Here is a 19,213-nt window from a genome sequence, read left to right as displayed (position 1 = left end):
CGTCCCCATTGCGGCTGTTTGGTATCAAGTTCATCTTGTTTTAGAGAAGGTGTTTTTAACAAGCTTTCTTGGGCAAGATATTTTAGTTGTTCGCTATTTAAATAATTAACTACCAAGATGACTGCCAGCCAGCTTAATCAATGCTTCTAGAAAGTATGTTGTGAAGTTGTTTTAGCAAGCTAGCTAAATTTAGTTTAACAGCAGTTTGTTTGTCTCGTTGGTTGACTTTAGAATTCCATTTTCTCACAAATTTACATACCTCAGCTTTAATAATGTAGGGTTCCTCAGGAGGTGCTGATAGCCACAAAGTTAAGGTTTCCTTGTTTAAACAAATACCCTAATGCATTGGCTTGATACTGGCCAAAAACCAAAAGTATTCTGGGCTTTTCAGCCTCTACTCTTATCCATGAAGGGGGAAAAAAAGATGATTTGTAAGAAAGTAGCGTGACCCAGGCAAGTGGCGCCTGTGTATTGATCCTGCAGGGCAGCCATTACAGGAGCCTCTTTATAGGCGAGCTCGGTTAATCTCCTGATGTCGATCAATGCTTTTTAAACTGGGGTAACGATCAGACATGCAGCCATGGCTGCTGCTCCAACCATTGTTTATTTGCCAGTGTCTGCTCAGGAAGGAAACACTCTATCAGCCATTAAGGGCACAGTCAGGCAGCAAAAAAGTTACAGATCTCAGGCCGCCTTGCTCACTGTTGTGTGGCTTATATATTTTATGTGATATTGTTTCATGGCTACTGACCTGGCTTTCATCTGAACCAAACAGGAAGCATGTTCTTCAAAAGAACATTTTGCAACACTATATACAACCCCAAATCAGAAAAAGTTGGGGTGGTATGTTGAAATTGAAATTAAAACGCAATGATTTGTAAATAATCTTTGACCTGTATTGCATTCAAAATAACACATCAGCTCATTATTTGATGTTTTACCTCATGAATTTTATTGTTCTTTCCAAAATAAACACATTTCAATTTTGATTGATTCTTGCAACATATTTAAAAAGAAAGTTGGGAAGGTAAAGCATTTACCACTTTATAATGCTGCCATTCCTTCTCACAACACTTAAGAGATGTTTAGGGACCTATGACTCCAAGTGATGCATACTTGCCAACCCCCAGAGAATGAAAAGTGGTAAATCAGATTGCGCAATACAGTTGTGCCCTTCTGGGGGGTCCGGGGCACAGCCCCTCCTTAAAATAAAAAAAAAAAAGGTGTAAAATTGTGCATTCTTCTGCATTCTGAGTGCCATGTTTGAAGAAAATTGAGCAGGAAATCAGACCAACATACTTCACAAAATGCGTCCCTCTCACCTCGCGTTGATGCTCGATCCATGGATGATCCGACGACCAAGTCACCTTGAACTTTTTGCGAATCGTTTTTTTCTTCAGAGTTTTCATTGTCCGCGATCACCAGTGTGTGTTTGGTTTTTACGAATACTGGCGCGATTTGTTGTGACATGACCTCATTGCTGATTGGTTAGACCTATAATGAGAACCAATGGAATGGCGCTATAGAGCAATATAATTTAGATTCAACATCATTATTGAGCCATTCCATTGGCTCTCAGCTTCGCTTAATATGACTATTTGATGGAATGTACATGTATCCCCTGTGTCGAAAATAGCTGAAGTGAGGTCAGAAGAGCAAATGTGGTAGTATTTAGAACTAAAAGCGGTAGACTACTGAGTGAATCAGTAGAGTTGGCAAGTATGGTGATGAAGCATTTTTGGTGTTATTTTGTCCCATTCTTCCTGCAAACAGGTCTTTAAGGTATGCAACAGTACAGGGTCGTCGTTGTCATGCATTTTATTTCAAAATTCACCACACATTCTCTGCTGGGGACAGAGGGGACAGGCACCCTCTTCTTCCATAGCCATGCCTTTGTAGTGTGTGTGGAATGTGGTTTTGCATTGCTTTGTTGAAATAATGCTTGAAAAGATGCTGATTTGAAGGCAGCACATGTTGCTCCAAAATCTCATCACAGAACTGCAAGTTACTGCCATGGGCACTGACAACCCCATACCATGACAGACCTTGACTTTTGGACTTGTTGCTGGTAGCAGTCTGGATGATCCTTTTAGTCTTTGGTCCGGAGCACATGGTGTCCATTTTGTACAAAAAAGACCTGGAATACTGATTCATCTGACCACAATACACATCTCCTCAAAGACTAAGCCTTCCCTGGACACTGATTTTGTACCAAATCATGATTACAATCACCTGTTGACATCACCTGTTTCAAATCACATCATTATTTAACTGTTTTACTTCATTACTTGCTCTAAATTGCCCCTGCCCCAGCTTTTTTTTTTTTGGGAAAGTGTTGCAGGCGTGAAATGCAGGAATGGATGTAGATTAATAGAAATCACTGGTTTTTTTTGCTCTCTCTTTTTTTTAAACATTATTTTCCATACCATCCCACCTTTTTCTGACATGGCGTTGTACTTAGAACTGATATCAAGTGCTCAGCTATTTATGTTATATTTGCTTAGTTGGTATTGTCATTAAACTTTGTTTTTTATGGTTTCTATGGTGATCCTGTGTATTCTGCTCGACCTGCTATCATTTTGCAAATGCATGCATATCAGGGGCATTTACTGGGCTGTTAAGTGAGTTTTAATGCCTACTGCTGTCAGGGTAACCCTACTCAGACCTCAGGCAATGCAGCAGTTTTTCTCTAACAGCCGTCAGTCTGCTAAATGTGCTGTATCTACGTGCTTTGCAGGCCCAATAAGGACACTACAGGAGAGGTCAGTGAGTCTGGAGCCTCCATCGTGAAGCATGGCCTTAACCCAGGAAAACCATTCATGCAAGTGCACTACCTCAAAGTAAGTCTTCAAAAGCTAAGTGTGAGGAGCAGAAGAGCTACAGGCCTCTGGAGTGTGTAAAATACCTGAGGCTGTACATCTAAGACCTATGATAGATTTAGTCTGGGTAGATCTAGTTGTTGGTCATAGTGTATATAAAGTCATTTAGACATAGCTTTTTTTTTTTTGTATAAATCAACTATTTTTTTTTTTATATTGATCCCGTTTCTTGAAGGGTTACTTTCTCCTGATGTTCCTGGCTGGTAAAGTAGGTGAGGATGAGTTCTTGAGCTTCTTCAGACTTTTCGTGAGAAGATTTCATGGGCAGCTTATTCTATCTCAGGTACTGAAAATTGACGTCCACATACAGAAGGCTGCAATAACAGCAAACCCATGTCAAAAAGAATGTATGTCTACATTCCTTCCAGTTTTATGACATACCAACTATATTGCTACTCCCATGCTGTAATGCTTAGTAAAGGCTTTCCAAAATGCACTTGGCTAGCATTGGCTTATTGGATTAGATTAGAGACTGAATTTCTTTTGTCTACTTCGTGAGAGCCACGTTAGCAGAATGGTGTGGAGGGTGAGAAAAGCAGTGAGTGTGGATTTTAGATGAAGCGTCTTGTAAGTTATATTTATTAATGCTCTGTGATTGTTTCATGTAGGACTTCCTTCAGATGTTTTTGGATACATTCCCAGCTTTGAAAAGGTAAGCATGAGCTGTGCTCTCATTCATACTGCTGCATAATTTAATGCCTCGCTTCCACCAGCAAACAAGGTTTTTAAAACAGCTGTCAAATGTCAAGATTGAGTCATTTGACAGTATGTGAGTGTCACAGAAAAAGAATAGCATCATTTTTTCCATGCACAACCTAAATTTAATGTTAAGTGTACCATTCAACACACAACTTTTGGCAGGGAGAAAGTCCAGCCCCAATTCCAAAAAAGTTGGTATGCTGTGTAAAATGTAAATAAAAACAAAATGTGATTTGCAAATCATGGAAACCTTATATTTCATTGAAAATAGTGCAAAGCCAATATATCGATTGTTGAAATATATTCTCATTTTGAATGTGATGCCAGCAACACGTTTCAGAAGTGTTGGGACAGGTAAGAGAACTCGACAGACTTCAGGACTAAAGTGCTGCTGCATTGGTCACTTTAGATGGAGATAAAGCAAGATCTAATGCTGCATTTAACTAAAACTTGTTGCTCCGACCAGAAAATAAAAAGAAAACAACCACTTAACTCATAATTCTTATGTGGAAAGTCAGGAAGTCCTCCTCAACCCCGAGCTCAGCATGTGACATCAAATCAACATGGCTGCTCACAGTGTCAGCAGTAAACAGAGTAGCGCTTCTTTACTTTTAAACAGATTATACTTTATATACTTGTACAACCCCGATTCCAAAACAGTTGGGAGAAAGTACAAATTGTAAATAAAAATGGAATGCAATGATGTGGAAGTTTCAAAATTCCATATTTTATTCAGAATAGAACATAGATGACATATCAAATGTTTAAAATGAGAAAATGTATCATTTAAAGAGAAAAATTAGGTGATTTTAAATTTCATGACAACAACACATCTCAAAAAAGTTGGGACAAGGCCATGTTTACCACTGTGAGACATCCCCTTTTCTCTTTACAACAGTCTGTAAATGTCTGGAGACTGAGGAGACAAGTTGCTCAAGTTTAGGGATAGGAATGTTAACCCATTCTTGTCTAATGTAGGATTCTAGTTGCTCAACTGTCTTGGGTCTTTTTTGTCGTATCTTCTGTTTTATGATGCGCCAAATGTTTTCTATGGGTGAAAGATCTGGACTGCAGGCTGGCCAGTTCAGTACCCGGACCCTTCTTCTACGCAGCCATGATGCTGTAATTGATGCAGTATGTGGTTTGACATTGTCATGTTGGAAAATGCAAGGTCTTCCCTGAAAGAGACGTCGTCTGGATGGGAGCATATGTTGCTCTAGAACCTGGATATACCTTTCAGCATTGATGGTGTCTTTCCAGATGTGTAAGCTGCCCATGCCACACACACTAATGCAACCCCATACCATCAGAGATGCAGGCTTCTGAACTGAGCGCTGATAACAACTTGGGTCGTCCTTCTCCTCTTTAGTCCGAATGACACGGCGTCCCTGATTTCCATAAAGAACTTCAAATTTTGATTCGTCTGACCACAGAACAGTTTTCCACTTTGCCACAGTCCATTTTAAATGAGCCTTGGCCCAGAGAAGACATCTGCGCTTCTGGATCATGTTTAGATACGGCTTCTTCTTTGAACTATAGAGTTTTAGCTGGCAACGGCGGATGGCACGGTGAATTGTGTTCACAGATAATGTTCTCTGAAAATATTCCTGAGCCCATTTTGTGATTTCCAATACAGAAGCATGCCTGTATGTGATGCAGTGCCGTCTAAGGGCCCGAAGATCACGGGCACCCAGTATGGTTTTCCGGCCTTGACCCTTACGCACAGAGATTCTTCCAGATTCTTTGAATCTTTTGATTATATTATGCACTGTAGATGATGATATGTTCAAACTCTTTGCAATTTTACACTGTCGAACTCCTTTCTGATATTGCTTCATTATTTATCAGCGCAGAATTAGGGGGATCGGTGATCCTCTTCCCATCTTTACTTCTGAGAGCCGCTGCCACTCCAAGATGCTCTTTTTATACCCAGTCATGTTAATGACCTATTGCCAATTGACCTAATGAGTTGCAATTTGGTCCTCCAGCTGTTCCTTTTTTGTACCTTTAACTTTTCCAGGCTCTTATTGCCCCTGTCCCAACTTTTTTGAGATGTGTTGCTGTCATGAAATTTCAAATGAGCCAATATTTGGCATGAAATTTCAAAATGTCTCACTTTCGACATTTGATATGTTGTCTATGTTCTACTGTGAATACAATATCAGTTTTTGAGATTTGTAAATTATTACATTCCATTTTTATTTACAATTTGTACTTTGTCCCAACTTTTTTGGAATCGGGGTTGTATTTGCTTTAGATATATTAACTTGTTACATCTAAGATAAAAGTATATAGCTTGCTGTTTTGAGGAGGAAAATATAAATCAGTCATCACCGTTGGCTGCTTAGATTGACGCTAACAAAAGACAAAAGTGGACGCCTTCATGTTTTCCCCCCCCACCTTGTAGCTTAAACACATGGAGGTCGAAAATAATGTAATTCCACTTCCGACTTAAGTGGAAAACAGCAAACTGTCCACTGGCACCACTATCAGCGGGTAGTCAAACAGCATTGTGGGTAATGTAGGACACCAAGAGCTGAATTGAAAATGTTAAAACTCAAAATGCCAGCTCAGAACTACCAAATAAATCTTGGATACTTTTGAAGGTCACATGTTAATTATAAAGCTTAGTAATTCATGTTGTATTTCTCCTTTAACTTCTGTTTTCCTAATGATGTCTCTGTTCATTTTCCATCTACTCATCTATACTGGGCTTTCTGACTATACAGCGAGTTTCATGCTGCCTGCCATAGCTGTGTGTTTTGTGGCTGGAGCAGCATCCAGGGAACATCAAATCAGAGTCTGAACAGCTGTTGCATTCTGTTTTCAGCTATCAGTTCAGGTGGTTGAGTCCAAGAACCTTCCTCCTCCACATGGTAAACTGGCCAGTTCAGGCCTCTGCTGACCAATTCAAAACAAAGGGAGAGTTTGTTATTCGGCAAAAAAATAACAGCATGCAACAGTTTTCACATTTTTTCCCACTTTTTCCCCTTCACCCCCTGTATTCCCTCTAGCTTTAGCCTCTAATACAGTCCTCTCTATTTGTCTTTTCTTTTGACTTTGTTGAGTTTTACCCATTGTTCATGTGATTTTGTGATACCTATAATCAAAGGTTAAAGTTCTTCCCGTGCCAGGACCTGGTCTTCCCAGGCAGTACTAACCAGATGAGGATGGCTTCCCTATTCAGTCTGGTTCCTCTCAAAGTTCCTTTCTTCATGTTGTCTCAAGGAGTTTTTCCTTGCTACCGTCCCCTCTGGATCACTCATTAGGGATAAGTTTCTAAATTCATGCATGTAAAATTTATATCTGGAATTTATATACTTCGGTAAAGCCGCTTTGTGACTATGTTAAAAGCACTGTAGAAATAAAATTGAATTGAATGGAGTTGAATCTGCTGCTCAGAAGCTGAAATGTTCATGATGAGTTGGTACTGGGCGGCACGGTGGTGTAGTGGTTAGCGCTGTCGCCTCACAGCAAGAAGGTCCTGGGTTCGAGCCCCGGGGCCGGCGAGGGCCTTTCTGTGTGGAGTTTACATGTTCTCCCCGTGTCTGCGTGGGTTTCCTCCGGGTGCTCCGGTTTCCCCCACAGTCCAAAGACATGCAGGTTAGGTTAACTGGTGACTCTAAATTGACTGTAGGTGTGAATGTGAGTGTGAATGGTTGTCTGTGTCTATGTGTCAGCCCTGTGATGACCTGGCGACTTGTCCAGGGTGTACCCCGCCTTTCGCCCGTAGTCAGCTGGGATAGGCTCCAGCTTGCCTGCGACCCTGTAGCGGCTAGAGATAATGAGATGAGATGAGAATGAGTTGGTACTGTACAATGATAGTGTGTGTACTGCTGATGAAGATCATGGAACGGGACGAATTCTAGTGGTATCCTTTTAGGATCTAAAAAAATCTCACAAAATTTTGTGCATGTCAGAAAGAGCTTTGGGTTAGGATTAGTTCTGTTTGTTCAGTTCTGCAGTAAGAGCTCCATTTTAAATTCAGACTATCATTAAAGGTTTTTTAGCATGAAAGATTTTCTTTTTGATAATATCAAGTAGACATGTGTGTACAAGTCCCGATTCAGAGAGCCAAGATGAGCTCATCAGAATATACCGAAGCAGAGTAATATCCATGCCAACTCTATTGGTCTGCTGCAGAACTCTGTACAGCTCTTTGTGTCCTGATATTTAGTTGGGGAAGAGAACATTTTCCATCTTTTCCATCCAGTCTAAATGTATGTTGATTGCTGCGTTGTAGACAAGATCAGCTCTAATACCTGCCTGGCACAATCCATTAGTTGATTATATGTGCAGGTGTGCTTCTGCAAGCTAACAAGATTTCAATTTCAGAAAGAAGTCTGGCTTGAATTACAAAGGAAAATCAGGTTTCACTTCTGTATAGTCATTGTCAAGAACAGCATGTGTATGCCTCCTGTAGTATGATTACATATGGCATTTTTATTGAAGGCATTTTGCACGGAATCACATCAAAGCGAAGTTTTGTTTTCATTCACATCTCCTGCTTATCTGCTTCTCATTTTTCAGCCAAGGCCTCACTCTTGAATCTGTTTACTCAGACTGGCTGGATACACCTGGAATTCCGAAGGTAAGAAACAAAAGAGCAAATGTCACAAATATATTTTGAGCTATTTGCTTAATTAAGAAGGATTAAATGTACTCTGATTAGTGTAAACCTGAGCAAATGCAAACCTTGTTACACAAGCACTGTGTATATCTGTCTGCCTCACATTTCACTGTATTCAAACTTCATTTTTTAACCTTGTATTCAGATGCGAGGTGTTATTCAAGGTTGGAATGGTATGCCTTCATCACTAATTTTAGCTTTCCTAGCTTGTTTAAACAGTGGTGCCATTAATACTTAATCCAGATGATTATGAAATCAGGCAGGGCAAATGCAATCCATTCGTGTGATTCATCGTCTCTGTTCCGAGTCACCCAGGTTATTATTTGATTTGATGATAGTTAAACACTTTGGAAGGAAATTTGTCTTGATCCCAGGCTGGGATAATGTTTCTGCTGCAGCATTAATCTTGATGCATAGTCCTCAGCAGGGTGTGCCCAGTCTTTCCTGTTGGATTCTACAGCAAAGAAGAATCTCCATTACTGTGAGTGCTGTAGAATCTGTGAGCTGACGTTGACACACGGTTGAGTGTTTCATATTAAACCAAAGATTCTTGAGGTGAAGATCACAAATGCTTCCTCTTATTGATTTTGACTCCATTCAAGTTGAGACATTTCACTCGTTTCCAGAGACGGTTCCTGGTTAACCACAATGTGTCACACTGAAATGTATGTTTTGGGGTGTAAATGCACTCAAAATATCTATGGAATGTCATTTAAGACCAATATTGAATGCATAATTATAACTCTGTCAGTGAATTAATAATTAATAGCATCATTCTTTTAACATTCAGGAAAGGGGTGGGGTTTTTTTTGGAGCTGAGGACATCGGAGAAGAGAAGACAGCGCCTTAACCTGATGGAGCACTTATCTCATTCACCGAATCATTTCATGGCTAAAATTATAAATTAACTTAAAGTGAGCTGTAAGCATAGCAGACGAGCTTGGTCAGTTTATCCTTCAAACCGTGAGCATATTTTCTTTGCAGGTGTTTTTATCAAGCTAACAAAAAACATTGGCATTATTTTCTTAATTCAGCGGCACAAAATAGGAAAATAGTGCTCAAGTATCGGTTTAGTTATTTTAGCAAGAGCTCCCTCAATTTTGGCTGTTACTGTGGGCTTGATAGCATGCACTGGAACGTGCCTCAAAACAAATAATGGCAGGAAATAGTTGGCTTCACAATAAACACTTATTCTCTCTCTCTCTCTCACTCACTCACTCACTCACACACACACACACACACACACACACACACACGCACACAAAAAAAATGCACAAGAGACACACACCCATCGAATGACTAATGAGATAGAAATAGAGCTCTTTTTCCATTTGTCTTTTTTTACAGACATTGGGTATTTTTTGAGTATGTTGGGATTTTGCAGTGGACCTATCTTACTCTTATGGCCTTATTAAACTATTCACACACTGGGCTATGGAACAGATTCCTATAATCAAATTCAAATATTTGTAATTACAAGCGAAAATGAGATTTCTACATATGTCTCCTCATATCGGCAGGTGTGCGAGCTGCTGTCAGAGGCATCAGGATGCATAAAGGTGTGTTGAGGAATAAAGTGACATTCACTCAAATGTCAGCCGTGCCTCCTCAGTCCGGTGTGAAGCCAAAAATGTCCTGCTCACCTTTCTATTTTGAGAGTCTGTGTATGTGTCTTCGTGCCTCTTCTTCCACTTGTGTGTTGAAGAATTCTTTGTGACCGTATGTGAATGTTTTTAAGTGAACAAATGAAATGGAAAGAGAGAAGAGACACTGTCTGGGTTATGATAACTGTAATGGCAGAGTTTTACAGGTGTGAACCCTGGCATTGAACCCTGAAGATGGGGTTAAGTCCAGACTGAGAGCTGCCATGCAAGCCATCTATTGTTAACGGGAGCAATTTGCTGCTTCAGAGCCCTGGACTGCACATGGTCTTTCTCCAAATATGCTCCCACTTCACACACATACCTTTGCACACGCATACGCACACACTGATTTGAACATTTTGCCAAGAGTCACAAGTAGGGATGCATCGAAATCAATTTTTTTTCCCCTCTTCAGACGGAGTACAAGTAACGTACTTGATATTAATCAGTCAGCAATGTGACAGAGCTCTCTGTTTAAATTTCACTGGTTTAAAACGTGACCATGAAAATGCACACCTGCCTGCTTGTGTACTTAAACTACTAGACTTACTGTTTATATTATTAGCAAGTTGATTTAAGTTCATTAGCTAGCAACTTTTGGATTGAATACGGCTGCAATGGAAATGAAAAGGTTTTGTTTCACTTTGGAAAAGCGCTTCTGTCCAGCCTTAAATGTCAAAGTCCAATAGTGCTTGATTGTCAGATACAGTATACTGGCCAGCATACTGGGTAATACTGTTATTTTTACTCACTTTGTGTTGTCTGTTCTCTCCCAGCCTGCTGCGTGCTGCTATCAATGAACTCTTCATTGGGCGTCACGGTGGTGTAAGTGGTTAGCACGGTTGCCTCACAGCAAGAAGGTTCTGGGTTCAATCCCCCAGCAGCCGGCAAGGGCCTTTCTGTGTGGAGTTTGCATGTTCTCCCCGTGTCTGCATGGGTTTCCTTTGGGTGCTCCGGTTTCCCCCACAGTCCAAAGACATGCGGTTAGGTTAATACGGGATGGCCTTGGGCTGAGGTGCCCTTCAGCAAGGCACCTAACTCCCGACTGCTCCCCGGGCACTGTTAGCATGGCTGCCCACTGCTCTGGGTATTTGTGTGTGCTCATTGCTCACATGTGTGTGTTCACTGCTTCAGATGGGTTAAATGCAGAGAGGAATTTCACAAGTGTGTGATGAATAAAGTTTTCTTTCTTTCTTTCTTTCTTTCTTTCTTTCTTTCTTTCTTTCTTTCTTTCTTACTGAGCTTTAAGATTAAGGTTACTTGTATTGTAGGATGATATTGGTATTGAAGCATCCCTATTCACAACAACACATTTCGCTTCATGTTGCACAAGTCTACACTGAACTTGTAGCAGATATCTCAAGCATTGCCATTAGCTCAAAGCTGTGCTTGTGTTAACATCTAAAGATGAACATAGGAAGAATTATTACTTCAGTGCAGGTCCTAATTAAAGACAGGGAATTTTGCCATGAGGATTGGACTGATATTAACTATAAAAATGCTTTCCAACAAGCAGCTTACAATTCATTAGTCCGTAAACAGAATTGGATTTTCTTAGCCGTTGCTGTTCTCAACCACTAAATGCCCCTACTTATTATTCACTCATTTGCCCTAAAGTTATTCTGTAACTACTATGAATTATCCAGTAACTACTGTGAAGCTAATAGTTACAAGAAAAAGGGATGTTAAGACTGGAACCATTGGTTAAAAGCCATGGGTTAAAACGGTGATCTGTACACCTGGTCTTTACGTCCTCATGGATCAGCCTGGTTCCTGACCAGACAATGTGCAATATAACGTGCAATATAAAGTGCAATATTTTTCCTTCTCCCCCCTTCCCCCCCACATCTTATTCTTTTATATTTGTATATGTAAATACTTAATTTATTTTAATTTATCTAGAAGTTTTTCTCTATTTCTTTTCTCTGTTTATCTGTAATGATGCTGCTGGAATCTTAATTTCCCTGAGGGAACCCTCCCAAAGGGATCAATAAAGTTTTATCTAATCTAATCTAATCTAATCTAATCTAATCTGACTGCAGCTCAGTTCATATTTATGTTGGTAATAGCTATAGTATTAAGAGTCATAGTAATACGTGTTGAATTGAATTGAGAGAGACAGAAATGCTGTTGTTGGTCATTCACAGATGTTTTGTATTACCTGGGAGTGTTGTAGTCAGGTCACATACCATCTACTTAGCAGATCTCAGACTCAGGAGTCCAGGAGTCATCTCACCCTCACTTCTAAGCCAAACCTGAAATCTTTTCAGTGACATTCAAGTTGAGAACAAGACAAGTCCTGTGTCAGGTTATTTTATCATTCATTCATTAACTTTCTATACCGCTTATCCATTGAGAGTCGCGGTTAAGCTGGAACCAATCTCGGATGATCTTGGGTGAGAGGCTTGGTACACCCTGGACAGGTCACCAGTCTATCACAGAGTGATAGACAGCCCTTCACACTTGCATTCACAGCCATGGGCAATTGAGAGTAGCCAGTTGACCTAATCTGCATGTCTTTGGACTGTGGGAGCACCTGGAGGAAACCCACGCAGGCACAAGGAGAACATGTAAACTCCAAGGCCTCAATTAGCTGCGAAGTTTGAACCCAGAACCTTCTTGTTGTGACACAACAGTGCTGACCACTGCACCACTATTTTATAGTGAAGAAAAATAATTTGCCCGCCTATGTAAACCTCAATGCACAATTCAGTAAAGAGTTTCCGTTCCAGATCTCACAAGCTCATGTCCAAGTTCGCATATGAATATGCAATCCCGAGTCAGGTCACAAGTCATGACAAAAGTAGTTTTGCAAGCCAGACTGATTGCTTTAGCTAGAGAGTCTGGTACATTTCCTCACTGTACATGTCCACCAGTTCTCACAGGAAAAGGCTGTTTGACTGGCATTTTTAGCCAACAAAGGAATCATCAGCAAACTTGTCAGGTCTGTTTACTGAGTATTAATTGTTTCAGACATATCTCTCGAAAAAAATGTGATGCCATCCACTGATTATATCTTGCTCCAGAAAGCTCAATGTAATCAAATGTTTCCACACTGGAAACCAGTGCACAAATTGCTCCTACACTGGAGTGTGGATAACCAATCAGATGACAACCTTCAAGATTCTGAAGCTTCTGGCCAGAAAAGTAAATTTGGTGTTTTGTGAGCCACCTGAGCTGAGACTATATATAAATAGAGAATTAAATTATATGGTAAATATGTGAGTCCAAAATTTAGGACTCATGTACAGCACTGCCTAGGAAGACAGTCTGTGGGATCTGCTAGCACCTGAGCCTTGGTCTACACTGTTCTTCTGTGTACACACACACACACACACACACACACACACACACACACACACACACACACACACACAATATTTCACATTCAGAATCTGTATAAGTGACTATAAGAACACAAGAATACAGTTCTTTAGTGGAAAAGTTCTTGTGTGTGTGTGTTATTAGGTTTCACTATTGTACTTCTGTGTGGTGTGTGTGTGTGTGTGAGAGAGAGAGAGATAGAGGTGGGGAGTAAGAGAGTGCTATAGCTCCTCCCAAGGCTGTATAGCAGAAAGCAGTGTTTGATTACAATGAGCTTCTGCTCCCTGACGTGAACTGCTACTGCTGTCTGGCTTTCACTGGATACCAGCTACTGCACATCTGTCTCTCTTTCTTACTTTTCGTTTCTCACTCACTTTTGCAACTCACCTATTCTAACCCCCCTCTCTTCATTACCGTATCTCTCTTCCCTTCCTGTCTTTCCTTTCTACCTTTCCCCCTGTCATTTTCTGCTTGTCCTCCCCCTGTTCTCTGCTCTGTCTCCTCTGCTGGGTTTTTCTCACTCACCCACTGTGTGTGTGTGTGTGAGAGAGAGAGAGAGAGAGAGAGAGCGAGAGAGAGCGACAGAAGAGCAGTGTACTGGCAGAGCAGACTATAATAAGGTTAAGTGCAGCTTGCGTGAGAGCTTGAAGGAAAGAGGGAGAGAATGAAAGGGAGAGAGACCGGACGACTGGAGGAGTGGATCAGAAAGGAACTGACGCCCCATTTCAAGTTAATGAGGGAATTTTTCCTTGTCTCTCCCTCTCTGCACCTCTTTCTTTCTACTCAACATTCTCCTCCTCTCTTCCTCTCCTCCAGTGGCTTGGAGAAGCCAGCTCGACGTGGTCACGATCTCCGCCAGTCACACAAGTCACACAGGAGGTAAGTCAGTCTGAAAACTCGTGCTCTTAGCAGTACTGTGGAACAGCTGTTTACCAGTGTTTACAAACTGCTCAGAAGAGGTCACATTTCCTGTAGCACTTGGCGTAATTGAGTTTTTAGCTATGTGAAGTATTTGGAGTATTGTGCTTTTCTTGAGTCCCTTGTGATCATTTGTGAGTATTTTGAGGTTAGTCATGGCTGGAGCATCACTCAGTGGCTGAGAGGCAAAATCGCAGACTACTATTCTATTTTGGAGTGGAGACTAAAAACAGATGCTTTTTTAACTGTGTGCGCGCGTGTGTGTGCGTGTCTGCATGCACTGCAGGTGACATTTAGCCACTTCATCTAGTGCTCAGTGTTTGGAGTGGTATTAATTTGCCTGTGACTGTTTATTACACTTGGAAAGGTAGAGTTTGGAGCAAAATGATAATATCTGTATCATCATATCCGCAATAAGCCTCTCTGTGAGTCTCGCATATCAGTACTGATCAACTCCAGTGGTACATCTCAGCTCAGCAGATGTTTCATTTTTCTCCTCCTCTTCTGTTATAATTGATTTTAGTATGCAAAATATAAAAATTTATTAAAACCATGTGTGGTTTTTTTTGGTATTCTGTTTGCTGGTACTTTGTTGGCTAACCTGAATATTTTGATCTTTTTAGTTTATTGTGAAATTATATATTTTTTGTCACATTGATTACTCTTAATACAAGTTTGCATGAAGGTAGGTTGTGTGTGTGTGTGTGTGTGTGTGTGTGTGTGTGTGTGTACACTTGTACCTGCTAAATATTGAGGACCAGAATATGTTAGGTAATTTTTGGGAAGTGAGGACAGTTTGTATGGTCCTCACTTCTTCACAGGGCTGTTTGAGGGTTAAGATGTAAGAATTAACCAGAATTTTGCTGGTTAAGAATTAAGTGTAGGTTAGGGTAAAGGTTGAGGTTAGACATTTAGTTGTGATTGTTAAGGTTAGGGTAAGGGCCTAGCAAATGTATTATGCCAATGAATGTGCCCACACAGATAGAAGTACAAGTGTGTGTGTGAGAGAGAGAGAGAGAGCGATGCCTTATGATTTTGTGTCTTAATAAGCTATAAGTGTACACATTGTTGCGACCCTGTAGAACAGGATAAGTGGCTACAGATAATGGATGGATGGATGGATGGATGGATGGATGTACACATTGTTCTACATGATGCTTCCCGATCAAGTGCATTGCCTGTTGAGTTTTCTTTTTCTGCCTCTCTCCATTTCTCTGTAGGTTATAAAATGGATGCACCTCAGTGGAGGCACTCGAAAGGGCACCAAGCGGAAGAGAGCAGGGACCAAGGTGAACTTCAAAGAGGTAAGACCCCGCCAAGCTGGCTTTAAATAGCTCCCGTGTCTCCCTCACATCCTCCTATCTATGTGTCATCCTCTTCTTCTTCTTTAAAAAACCAAGAACAACAAAAAAAAAACCCTAATTATCCCTTATATCCACCGCCAGATTCTTTTCTTGGTTTGGCTTTGCATTAGTTTGAGTCTACATGTTGTTGTTTTTTTTGTGGCGTGACATTACCAGATCTGACATTGTGGATGGTATTAAGAGCTAAGGAAGGGCCCAGTCCAGGGAAATGGGGTGGGCATTGTTCTTCACTCATATTTCTTGGCAATGAAGTGCCAGGAAGAGACAGATGAGGACAATCTGTGATTTGAAAACTTGTCCTGAAATGGCTTGGTTGGTCATTCTGCATGACATCATGGGACAGTCGTGACTCAGCTCATTTTGTGTTTTCCCAAGGAAGCGCTTAAAATGGCCCTCACCAGCGCTGCCTGTTGCTCCTTGTGTGTGTGTGTGTGTGTGTGTGTGTGTGTGTGTGTGTGTGTGTACATAAGGCTAGCGGCTGCTGTTTATTTCCATCCTCAAATCTTTTATCTATTCCATGTCGTTACGCACAGAGATAAACTCATAGTAAAGGACGAGTAATCAAAAATGAGATTGGAAATGTATGTGGAAAATAGTAGGACTTAACGTAAGCATTTGTGTTGCCTTTACAGTAAATGGGTTTACCTCATACATTACATCTCAATAGCAAAAATGTGTGCGTGTGTTTCTGATTGGGACGTGTTTGATTTTGAGGTATGAGGTAATTTCTGTTCTGAGTCACTGGTCTTGTCACATCAGTGGTAGGGGTGTGTGTGTGTGTGTGTGTGTGTGTGTGTGTGTGTGTGTGTGTGTGTGTGTGGAGAATGTGCTAGAACACAATGCCTCTTTACAAACTTGTGTGAGCAGTAAAACACTTGAAAGGAGTGTTAACAGGAGACTTGTTGACTGTGTTGTGTCAAAAACATTCCACTCAACATTCAGGAATTTCGAGAAATCCACACAATTTACCTGAAAATGCTTGAATTTGTCACATTTTAGATTCATTTAATATATGGTCATCTGTATTTTCCAACCTGTAATTTTAATAAATAATTTTCCATCTGAATACAAGGAGAGAAATGTAGTTTTGAATTTACAGATAGCTGCTCTTTGAAAATTGTCTGAAACGCACAAGACACGTCGTGCACAAACAACAACAGTGGCTTTGCACCTACCTGGCAGGTTGACGTGTTTGCTTCAAGTAACTTCAGAGAATTGTGGGATGGGGTTAGAGGGTGAAGGGGGGGAATCCATGAAAGGAAAGAAAGGCCAATTACAGTCTAGTTGGCCCTGTACAATGGGCCTGGTGGAGAGAGAGGGAGAACGAAAGAGCAATTGTTTGAAGTGCTGCCATAAAAGCCAGCCTGAAAGGAAACACGAGTGACCTCTCTCTCTCTCTCTCTCTCTCTCTCTCTCTCTCTCTCTCTCACACACACACACACACACACACACACACACACACACACACACACACACACACTACTCCCCAATTCAGCAGAGGATAGCGGGAGCCCCCGAGTCCTCCAGGTGTATTTTATATTACTTATTCACAGACTTCAAAAGCGGGTGCCCCATCCCCTGCCTGTTCATAAATCAGGTTCGGGTGCTGCTCTTGAACAGAGGAGAGCGCAAGGCCCCTGCACGCATCCGTTCCCCGCAGTAATTACATCATTGCTAATTGGCGCTGTCGAGGTCCAGCCACCCCCAACTAACCCCAGACTGAGATCAGGGTCATTTTAATGTGAAAGGAAAGTTTTGCACCGGAAAAGATAGGAGTTTTATTGCCTCCTTTAGTGAGTGGGTGTGCATGAGCGGATATGTGTGTTGAGGGAGGTTTGCTGTGGTGTATTAGTTACGCTTATGTGCTAATGAGATTCATTTTGCTTCATTTTCTTCTAAATTAGGGAGAGTGTTTCTCTGCACTGGCTAATTTTTAGAGGGAGGGAGAGAGAGAGAGACTCCAGCATCATCTCAGCTTTCAGGTCCATCTCCATCATTACATGGGATGAAATAAAAATGAACGTAAATGCTATCAGCATTAAGTCATCAGATTTCTGTTTGATAGTATGTGTTCTATCTGTTCCATTAGCTAATGGTTAACTGGAAATCCAAATCAAAGAGGAAGCTCCTCTGTCGTTTGAGGTTTACATCTTGCGAAACCACTTTCAGTTCATGTAGCACAGAGGCTGGCAATGAAAAGGTTCGTTTTTATGTGCAATTTATTCTCCTGTCCTTAATCCGTTTAACTAAAAGGATCTGTTTGTGGGTCCAGGCGTATATTCATCACTATGCTAATTTCAGTGAAGTTATTGAATAACTGGCCGACAGTTTGTAGGAGGTAATATACAGCAGGGACTCGGTTCCAGCCCTGCTCTCAACACATCTCATAGAGGACTTGATCATTACCTCACGAGCTGTGTTCATGTCCTCCATAACCACTTAAACATTGAAAAGTATTTACTGAGGACTGAACTAATAATATTAGAACATATCTTTAGTGGGTTAATACATTAGAGGCTTGTTAAATATGAATATAAAACATTATGGGGAAAAATCAGGTTTAAAAAAGTGCTTGGTGTAAACAGTAGTTTTGGATTGTGTTCAGTGCGAAGCACACATGAGCACGCTTACACAACAGTGTTTGCTCTACTGTGTATTTTTCATTATAATGTATATTTGATTAACAATTACAAATTTGAGATGGAAACCAAGACAACACGTCAAATTAAATCCTTGCTTGCCATGTTGGCTTTGTCTATTCAGTCAAATGCAAAAACTACAGTGTATATACTATGGATGTAACTGAACACAAATGCATTATTTGGATTAAGAAGTGGATTCTTAATGAAAACGCATACAGATGCACACCGTAGATGCAGCATTCTTTTTTTGGTTCTGTTATTTAGAAAGCTTTCTAGTAAGGTTCAAAGGACATCTGGTTGAGACTAGAGATGTGCATCGGGTCTGGAATCCCAGAGGGCTAATCTTCCCAGAAAGTGTGCATTGGGTCGAGAAAATCTTTCCAGAAAATCATGCAGGCATTATAATTAAATGCCATTTAAAGGACCCCATTTTGATTTGCAGCAGAACTGCTTCCCAAAATCGTAGTAGGTTCATTCTGGTAGTGTATTCAGCAAACTTTTTTTGTCCTTTCTGGAATACAACAAACCCAAAACTAAAGTAAATCTGGTCAAATAGTATTACTTGGCTACTGTTGTTGACTATAAATTACAGTTTCTTGATTTGGGAAAGTTAGAAAGATAGTTCCCTAGTTTACTTAGTTTTGAGGTCTGAGACTGAGTATGGACTTGAGTGAAGCAGCTGAAGAACTGTAGAGGTTCAGGAGCTGAAGAAAGTTATGTTATGCAACTATTTATTGTTGAAATTTGTGAGTGTGTGTGTGGGGGGACTTTTTGTTCCCAGCAGCTTTCTCCTCCCCCTTTTAGACCCCACCCACTTTCACTTTAACGGTTATTCGCCGAAGGTGAGGTGAAGATCGGTGCGTAATAACCGAGACGAAGCCACTTATTTTAATTTAAATTGTTTATTTCAATCTTCAAAAATGGCATGCAAATGTAAAGCGCACAGACCTGTGTCACTTATCTACACCGAGTCGCATAAAATACTTTGTTTTGAAATAGATAAAATAAATCACAATTCCACCTTACCTTTGAATAGTTATAGACCAAACTTTGTAGCATCTTTAGTGATTTTAGGAACAGCATTTTCTTTCATAATTTGTATTTCTTCCTCACT

General features: G+C 40.7%; 1 protein-coding gene across 6 annotated transcripts in view; it reads left to right on the top strand.

Moving 5' to 3' along the window:
- aopep (aminopeptidase O (putative)) overlaps positions 1-19,213 on the top strand; it is a 126,419-nt gene that overhangs the window by 58,318 nt on the left and 48,888 nt on the right. For all 6 annotated transcript variants that reach the window (XM_060931920.1, XM_060931919.1, XM_060931918.1 and 3 more), the window contains 6 exons: positions 2,738-2,840; positions 3,055-3,162; positions 3,488-3,531; positions 8,109-8,169; positions 13,992-14,054; positions 15,314-15,397. In XM_060931920.1, coding sequence (XP_060787903.1) covers positions 2,738-2,840; positions 3,055-3,162; positions 3,488-3,531; positions 8,109-8,169; positions 13,992-14,054; positions 15,314-15,397 — 463 coding nt within the window. The remainder of the gene's footprint in view (positions 1-2,737; positions 2,841-3,054; positions 3,163-3,487; positions 3,532-8,108; positions 8,170-13,991; positions 14,055-15,313; positions 15,398-19,213) is intronic.

Source organism: Neoarius graeffei, chromosome 10 (genome assembly GCF_027579695.1).
Source record: "Neoarius graeffei isolate fNeoGra1 chromosome 10, fNeoGra1.pri, whole genome shotgun sequence".
Classification (NCBI taxonomy): Eukaryota; Metazoa; Chordata; class Actinopteri; order Siluriformes; family Ariidae; genus Neoarius; species Neoarius graeffei.
This window is presented reverse-complemented; position numbering and strand designations above follow the sequence as displayed.